Raw genomic sequence first — 9,717 nt, forward strand, 5'->3', positions numbered from 1 at the left:
TTCATTTCACTGTTTTAATCTGTTTTTTTTTTTTTTTTTTTTTTTTTTTGTGAGATGAATTAATGCATGTTCACATTTATTCTAGAACTAAAGTAACATCTTACTCATGTTTTCTCTCAACACAGGGACAGGAGAGCTTTCAAACAGTAAATGGGGAAAAAAGTAACTTGGATAATTTCTTGTAAATTGCAAATGTAATGTGTTACTTTACTAGTCACTTGAAAAAAGTAATCTGATTACATAACTCGCGTTACTTGTAATGTGTTACCCCTAACACTGAATATAATAGCGTCAATACGGAATCATTATATTTCTCAGAAACGAGGGGGTAAAATTGATGTTTTGAAGTAACAAAACTCACAGCTTCACTGTTTGCAGAATGAGACGCACAGACACAATTCACACACACGACTTTCATCCCTCTCTCTTTTCATAATTAATTAAAATCAATGCTATAATTCATACATTCAAATGTGATCTTACTGCACTACTTCATCTGTGTCTGATTTAAAGTGGACAGAATGATAGAAGAATGCCTCAAGTGTTTTGTTTTTTTTGGCTCCGTCATGCATTAAATACTTTAAGGCACAGTTAGCCGTAGATTACATAAATGACTTTTCAGTGTACTTTTCAAAATTAGTGTTAAAACAGTTGCTCAGCAGGGATAGCTAGTATGTTTGCTTAGCATAGCGTCAAACATGATAACTAATGTCATTAAAAACTATTGAGGTTTTTGTGAGGTTCTGGATAGTTATACTTCCGATGGCTTTGGTAACACTTTAAACGTTACTAGTGGGTTACCATGATCTTCACTTTAGAATACGGATCCAAATAATTGGTAATTCCTTTAGAAGGATGTAGTAATTATGTCAGTATTATCCACAACCTTTCATATACCTCAATAGCTTAGAATGATTTCAGTCATTACTAGAGAGTTATGATGATCTTGACTTTAGAATAAGGATCTAAACAATTAGTAATTCCTTCTGAAGTATTTAGTATTACCGGAGTCATTACTAGTGGGTTACCATGATCTTTGCTTCAGAATTAATTATACATTTTGCAATATTTACATTAATTATGAACATGTATATAGTAGTTCTTAGTAGTTCTCTGGGAGATATTAAAAAAATAGTAGTCACTGATTAGCTAATAGTAAACTACTATGTTCAGCTGAGTGTTATGACTTACTGATTTGTTAATCAGAGTTTCTTGTTAGTCAATAATAGTTACTAGAATGTTACTAGTGCATTAGTCATTTGTTCCTGTGTAGTTATTCACTAATGATGGATCTGTATTCTAAAGTGTGACCAACTCATCTGTATTGAGTCTCTTTCGAGTGCCTTCATGAATATTAGCTGTGATCATAGTGACAGTGAATAAAATAAATATTGAAGATAGAGATGTCCATAACACTGTATGACATTACAGACCTAATTGTCCAGTGTGTTTCTGTTCACTCAGCACAAGTTTACTGATAAAGTGGATTTGAGTACTGAGACTTTTAAATCACTTCATAAAATTAAGTTAAAAAGTACATAAAAAAAAACCCTGAAAGAGCTCTATTTTCACACAAAAATTGTGCTTAATACACTAAAAAACATTGTTTTGTACTTCTTAAAATAATCTACAGTAAGTGTTATACATCTAAGTGTACTTAATTGTGAAAAAATAATACTTTGTACTTAGTAATGGTATATTAAAAGCACATTTAAGTTCATATTCATGCATGGTGTCCCAAAATATTTGAGTACACTTACATTAAGTTTATCTTATGAAGTACTAAAGAATATATTTTTTTAATCTTAAGTACAAAATTAGTATGTGAAAATAGTGCACTTTAAGGACATTATGGAGGTGCATCTTTTTTCGCCTGGGTTGTCACTCTCAGCTGAACTGTATGTGTCATTATAGCTGTATTCTTAATAAACAAGCATTAACATTACTAATAAAAGGGGGCAGCCGTGGGTTGCGGGTTCGAGTCCCAGGTCTGGCAGGGATTGAAGGTGGGGGGAGTGAATAACCAGCGCTCTCTCCACCCTCAATACCATGACTGAGGTGAGTCCCTTGGACAAGGCACCGATCCCCCAACTGCTCCCCGGGTGCCGCAGTGATAGCAATATGGCTGCCCACTGCTCCGGGTGTGCGTGTGCTTTATTGTGTGTGTGCACTTGGATGGGTTAAATGCAGAGCACAAATTCTGAGTATGGGTCACCATACTTGGCCACACATCACTTCCTTTCCTTTCCTTTCCTTTCCTTTCCTTTCCTTTCCTTTCCTTTCCTTAAAAATGGTATATATGACTTTGGATATGTGTAGAATAGCTTGAATGAAGCTGTGATTTTAGGGTGTTTTCACATATGGTTTGTTTTAAGGGAACCAAACCCAATTCACTTAAAGTGAACCAGAAAGGGAAGCAGCTGAAATTGACCTCAGTCCTTTTGGTGTTCACAATATAATGGACTCAAAAGAAAACCTGGCTTTAACATCACATTTCAGTCAAATTTAAAATAAAAAGGGAACACCATGTACAAAGTTAATTCAACGTCTTTTTTTTCCTCAGTTAAGATAGTATTAAAATGTTTCTTTGCTATAACTTCTTTGGGAAAAGTTACTTTAAAAAGTAATGCATTACAATATTGTGTTACTCCCTAAAAGTAACTAATTACGTTACTTACTTTTTATGGGAATTAATGCGTTAAGTTTACTTTTGTGTTACTTTTTAAATCTGGGCAGGGCTTGCTTGTTTGTTTGTAATATGAGTTCTATTTTTGGCAAATGTAAAAGCCTTTTCACACAAAAAGCCTATAGGCTGAAGGAAAAATAAATTCACATTTACAGTAGAATGCAGAAGAAGAAAGTTCAACACTCTCACTCAAACAAAAGAAGAAGAAGAAAGTGAAGAAGAAATTTTAGTTTATCTTGAGTCATTTTTTGCTTATTAGTATGGTTAAATTGGATCACTGAAGGTCAGCAGCAAAAACACTGGTTAATAAAATGGGATTAAATACATAAAGGATATTTGTATTATTTGATATATTTAATTATTGCAGGTTTGTGTAGCCAGTTGGGAAGATAAATATTATTTTTATAGTATTTTATTGTGATGAACTTCACAAAACTATTTCTCACTGTTAAAGACAATTATTATGTATTACATACCTACACCGGTTATTCTGTGTTATAGCGTGTAGGGACTTTAATTATGACGTTTTATTCAAATGAGACTCTTATCCGTGTTGCGCGCTATTGGGGAGTTACGTCAGCCTCAGACCGCGATTGGACGCAGGCGAGGCGACATGCTAAAAAGTTTTCTCCTCATCTCTGTTAAATCTGTGTGTAAAAGTGGAGAGAGGATAGCGTGATGAACGCAACATTCTAATTAAGTGTCCCATGTGTTACGGACCAATAAAACAGTGGTGATTTGAAGCAGTTCATGCCGTCTCCAAAGTGACATTCTTATGTACATATTGGGATCTGCTACATTTGCATCATATTCTGAGTTTCATATCACTGGTTTTATTCATTTTGAGGAATACTGAATCTGCTTTTTATTTATTTATTTATTTGTAAGTGAGATGAATTAATGCATGTTCACATTCATTCTAGAAATAAAGTAACATCTTACTCATGTTTTCTCTCAACACAGGGACAGGAGAGCTTTCAATCAGTAAATGGGGAAAATAGTGACTGCCATTACTTATTTGAAAAAGTAACTTGAATATTTTCTTGTAAATTGCAAATGTAGTGCGTTACTTTACTAGTCACTTGAAAAAAGTGATCTGATTACCTAACTCGTGTTACTTGTAATGTGTTACCTCTAAAATAAAATAAAAAAATGATGTTTTGAAGTAACAAAACTCACAGCTTCACTGTTTGCAGAATGAGACGCACAGACACAATTCACACACACAACTTTCATCCCTCTCTCTCTCCATAATTAATTAAAATCAATGCTATAATTCATGCATTCAAATACATGTGATCTTACTGCACTACTTCATCTGTGTCTGATTTAAAGTGGACAGAATGATAGAAGAACGCCTCGAGTGTTTTTTTCTTGTTTTTTTTCTTTTTGCCTCTGTCATGCATTAAATAATTAAGGCACAGTTAGCCGAGTAAAGTGTTAAACTTGTGGTTGAATTTGAGAGGATTAACAGTAGCTAGTGTAAACAGCGCCCTCTGGCCGGTGTAAATACGCAGAGTCACCCTAATTAACACTGTTGAGTGTTATTATAAGTCACATCCGGGACATTTGCTCGTGTGCGCGCCTCACATAATCTGAAATATTTTTCACAGACGCCATTTTTTTGCTCGCGATGCGGAGCATATAAGGACATGAAACAGTGAAATACAGCGTTTATTCTTACTCACAAAATGTGTTTTGTAATATCAGATCATTTAATAACGACATTTAATGCGGCTAAAATTTTCTCAAAGACATTTTTTTCCACTCGCGATGCGGAACATTCCGGAGTGTTGTGAACTCCTAAACTTTTTCTCAGAGATATTTTCTTTCACTCATGATGTGGAGGAGACAGGTTTGATCTAGGAAAACACCTAAAGTAAATGTTTTATCTCAGTTGCGATATGTTTTCTAAACGAACCTACACATTTCTCACAGATGTGAATTGCTATGTGGTGCTGACGCAGAGGTCGGTTTTAACAGGGAAACATAAGAAGTAAGTGTTTTACCTCATTTAAAATATGTATTTTATAACATCAAATTGATTAATAGTGATATTTCTGTGTTGTGCACTCCTAAACTTTTTTTCAGAGATATTTCTTTCACTCACAATGCGGAGTGGATGGGGAAGTTGGTTTTATCAAGTAAAACACAGAAAGTAAGTGTTTTACCTCATTTACATTATGTATTATATAGGATAATAGTACTTTATGAAGATATTTGTATGCTGTTTGCGCCTAAACGTTTCTCACAGATGTGAATTGCTATGCAGTGCTGACTTGGAGGTTGCTTTTAACAGGAAAACGTAAGAAGTAAGTGTTTTACCTTATTTAAAATATGTATTTTATAACGTCATATTGATTTATAGCGATATTTATAAATTGTGCACTCGTAAACTTTTTCTCTTTATTCTTTCACTCGGGAGATGATGTGCTTGAAGAGCGTGAAGCCACCAATACATTAAGTGGGATGAGAAGAGCTTTGTTAGGACACATACCAGAGGCAAGGGTAAGCCACAATTGCGTATTTTAAGATTATTGATTGTCATGCTTATTTTTTTGATTATTAAACAATAATAATAATAAAGAGTCTGATCTCCTTCTAAAAAATGTATCAAATGTTAGTTTTTGGTGTGCTTGCACTGTCATTTATTTATGTGCTGTCCCATTTATGTGCATTCATTTTGGTAGGAGCAGTCCAACCCCAATGCAGAGAGGGATCAGTACGCACTTGGAATTATCACCTTGTTTCTGTCGTTAAAAGACTAATTTTCCAGTAAGACTGACTTTTTTTACAGTATTTGTACATACATTTACAGTGAATTAAATGCTATTAAAGGCCATGAGGAGAGGTAAGATGTGTCTCCATAATGGGAAAGGCCATTTCTATCCTGACTTTGGTCTGATCAAAGAGTAATGATCAAATTGCCAATCTTGTTCGCTACATTAACAATCTGCAGAAAACATGATGGGCAGCAGCTCACTGAAATGAACTGGAGGATAAACTTGTACTGTATTGAGACTTTTAGGAAACAGCCTAATATTCTCTGTCACTGCCACTGTTGATCCAATATTTGCTACAAATTCTTAACAAGAACAAAATCTGACCAGGAGCATAATATAGGTGACACAAACTAAGATCAAGTTTACCTGTTACTCAATCTGTTTGGGTTGGAATGATGTGAGGAAAAGATCACATCAAAAGATCACAACACACTTCACATGTTTGAAAACATTTCAGATGATTTGTGTAGCCTACATGAAATTGATTTAGTTTCATTTGCATTGTATTGTTCATGTTCATAACAAACACATCAAGATCACTCACCTTTTACTGTTATCTCAGCTGTATTACTGAACTCGCTGTAATATTCTCCTCGTTGTGCTTTGCACCAGTATCTTCCTCCATCAGAGACACTCACAGACTCGATTGTTTTAGTTGCTGCATCAGTGGATTCAGGGTTTGAGTCTTTCCTCCAGTGAATTGTCCATCCAGTTGACTGTCCCACATCACAGCTCAGAGTAACTGTGTCTCCAGTGAACACTGAACTCTGAGGATTTACAGTCAGAGTCGGCTGCAGTTTATCTGTAACAGTGATGCAGTGTTGATTCAGTCACAGGTGTTGTTATTGGTGTTTCAGTGTGAACATTAATGCAGCAAAACATCTCTTTTCTATGTAACAGTTCAAAAACTAATATTTATGCTGTCAGTACATTATTACTGTGAACGTTTCATTTAAATCCACTTAATCAAAGAATATTTCTTAATACAAAATTAACACTGTTCAAATACTTTGTCTATCTGGAACTCAACTGATTTCACAACTCAGTAGAATTAAATCAATTAAATTCCAACATTACAGAAGATTAAACTCTATTAAACACTAACAGATCTTCATCATATTCTAAAACAAAACAAACAAACAAACACAATCATTTCAAACATTAATTCTCTATTGATTTCACACAACTATTTTCTTATAAGTGCAATGGACTTTGACTAATAATTGAATGAAATTCCTCAGTGTCATTTAGTAAATTTGACCGTGAAGTTCAGCTGTAAATTTTCTGGATTTTATTTTATTTTTTTTGTCTTGTTTTTTTTTTTTTTTAACAGTACTGTATACTCGATTAACAGTATTTTACTTTTAAAATCCACTTCATGGTGCGTCTTTTTATTTAAAACCCACAACAAAGTGTGAAATGAACACTGCACTGCACTGCACTGCACACAGTGTGATTAATTAAGTGATGATTGAACATTAGTGTTGAACATCTGCTGTTAATAAGACATTATTATTATTATTATTATTATTGTTGTTGTTATTATTGTTATTATTATTATTATTATTGTTGTTTTTTTTTTGTTTTTTTTTTTTTTTTTTTTACACTCCCAGCAGAGAATACATAAACTACTCCACAAACATCTTTACCAGCTTTACTTATATTAAGAAGGGGTCTATAGCATGTAGCTGGTTTAGCTGTCTAGCCATGTAAGGTTCAGTTTAATTAAAAAAATAAATAAATAATAATAATAATATGCTGAAGTTAATGTGAGATTTTGAGGCTTGAACCTTATATTTATCTTAAAATACTTCTAAAAATATATTGTGAGTATCTGATTACTAATGTAGATTCAATGTGCACATTAATGCAGACAAAACATATTTTCTATGGAACATCATTTACTAAAATGAATATAAAATCTAGGTCACTTTTTTAAAAAGTTTTCTTTCTGAACAGAAACACCACTGTGGTAAAATAAGTTAAATGCTGCAGACAATACAGTGTTAAGAAAAACAAACAGTGATTCTGTTGAAGAACAAATGAACACACTCACCTGATACTGTCAGTTTAACTCCATCACTGGACTCTGACTGATATGGATCTGACTGATGTGGAGTGTTTGACAGAGCTCCATAACAGCTGTACATGACATCATGAGACAAATACACAGGTGTGATTGTATAGTTCTGGTCTCGTCCTGCACTCTTAACTGGTTTCCCGTTCTTATTCCAGCTGTACTGCCAGTCTCTTGTCTGCTCTATGTCACATGTGAGAGTGACTTTCTCTCCTCTGAACACATTTTTATCAGGATGAACACGAACTACAGGTTTGGGTTTCTCTGTGAAATGAGCAAACAACACACTTCATGTGTTAAACTCAAAATGAGGTTTTGACTTTCAGTCAGCAGTACAGTATCTGTTCTGACCAGCAGGTGGAACTATTTTCATACACAGATTTCAACAAACTATTATTTATTTATAGCTGATGAGACAATAATGGGCTACAACACAATCAAACTGAAAAATGATGTCTGTGTCTGTTCTCAGTCTTTCATCTCTTACACATTTTCATAACAAAACCATATTGAATGAATAACACTACAGATAGTAGATGCACAAGATCTTACAGACACACAGTCATTAATTACAGTGACAATTGTTGCATTAATCTAGCTTGCTCTGCTAAATTTAACATTCATTATTAAAATAAAATAAATAAAATAGTAAAACGTTATTTCAATGACCAGTTTTCACTACTAATTAGTTGCTTATTAGCATATTGGCTGTTTATAAATACTTATAAAGCATGTAATAATGCTAAATAATGAACAAAATAAAATAAAATAAATATTAAGTAATGAAAAAATTGAATAAATTTAATAGAAAATAATTAACTAATTAAGATTACGAAATTAGTGAATACATGCATTTAATAAAAATACTTTTTATTAATATATTTTACTTAAATGCATGTTAATTTCTTTTTATTTTATTTTTTCATTACTTAATTTGTTTAATTTATTCATTTAATATATTCGCTTCATTATTTATTATACTTAATTTCATTAAGTGTTTTTAATTAAATGTATTTAATCGTTTTTATAATTCATTTTACTTAGTTATTTTTAAATGTATTTATTATTATTATTATTGTTGTTGTTGTTATTGTTATTATTATTATTATTATTATTATTATTATTATTATTGTTGTTGTTGTTTTTTTTTTTTTTGTTTTTTTTTTTACACTCCCAGCAGAGTATACATAAACTACTCCACAAACATCATTACCAGCTTTACTTATATTAAGAAGGGGTCTATAGCATGTAGCTGGTTTAGCTGTCTAGCCATGTAAGGTTCAGTTTAATTAAAAAAAAAAAAAAATAATAATAATAATAATAATATGCTGAAGTTAATGTGAGATTTTGAGGCTTGAACCTTATATTTCTCTTAAAATACTTCTAAAAATATATTGTGAGTATCTGATTACTAATGTAGATTCAATGTGCACATTAATGCAGACAAAACATATTTTCTATGGGATCTCATTTAATGAAATGAATATTAAATCTAGGTCACTTTTTTAAAAGTTTTCTTTCTGAACAGAAACACCACTGTGGTAACATAAGTTAAATGCTGCAGACAATACAGTGTTAAGAAAAACAAACAGTGATTCTGTTGAAGAACAAATGAACACACTCACCTGATACTGTCAGTTTAACTCCATCACTGGACTCTGAGTGATATTGAGCGTTTGACTGAGACACTCTACAGCTGTACACACCACTATGAGACTGATCCACAGATGAGATTATATAGCTCTGGTTTTGTTCTGCACTTTTAACATATCCTTCTTTATCCCAAATGTACTGCCAGTCTCCTGTCTGCTGTATGTCACATGTGAGAGTGACTTTCTCTCCTCTGAACACATTTTTATCAGGATGAACACGAACTACAGGTTTCACTGTGAAATGAGCAAACAACACACTTCATGTGTTAAACTCAAAATGAGGTTTTGACTTTCAGTCAGCAGTACAGTATCTGTTCTGACCAGCAGGTGGAACTATTTTCATCCACAGATTTCAACAAACTATTATTTATTTATAGCGGATGAGACAATAATGGGCTACAACACAATCAAACTGAAAAATGATGTCTGTGTCTGTTCTCAGTCTTTCATCTCTTACACATTTTCATAACAAAACCATATTGAATGAATAACACTACAGATAGTAGATGCACAAGATCT

General features: G+C 32.8%; 1 protein-coding gene across 1 annotated transcript in view; it reads right to left on the bottom strand.

Annotated features, from left to right (window-relative positions):
- LOC127160045 (leukocyte immunoglobulin-like receptor subfamily A member 1) overlaps nt 1–9,456 on the bottom strand; it is an 18,705-nt gene extending 9,249 nt beyond the window's left edge. The window contains exons 1-3 of the mRNA XM_051102722.1: nt 9,172–9,456; nt 7,526–7,810; nt 6,014–6,271 (exon numbers count right to left, since the gene is read on the bottom strand). Of these exons, the coding sequence (XP_050958679.1) occupies nt 6,014–6,271; nt 7,526–7,619 (352 nt within the window). The 5' untranslated portion in view covers nt 7,620–7,810; nt 9,172–9,456. The remainder of the gene's footprint in view (nt 1–6,013; nt 6,272–7,525; nt 7,811–9,171) is intronic.
- Nucleotides 9,457–9,717: the final 261 nt, after the last annotated feature.

This window comes from Labeo rohita, unplaced genomic scaffold (assembly GCF_022985175.1).
Source record: "Labeo rohita strain BAU-BD-2019 unplaced genomic scaffold, IGBB_LRoh.1.0 scaffold_282, whole genome shotgun sequence".
Classification (NCBI taxonomy): Eukaryota; Metazoa; Chordata; class Actinopteri; order Cypriniformes; family Cyprinidae; genus Labeo; species Labeo rohita.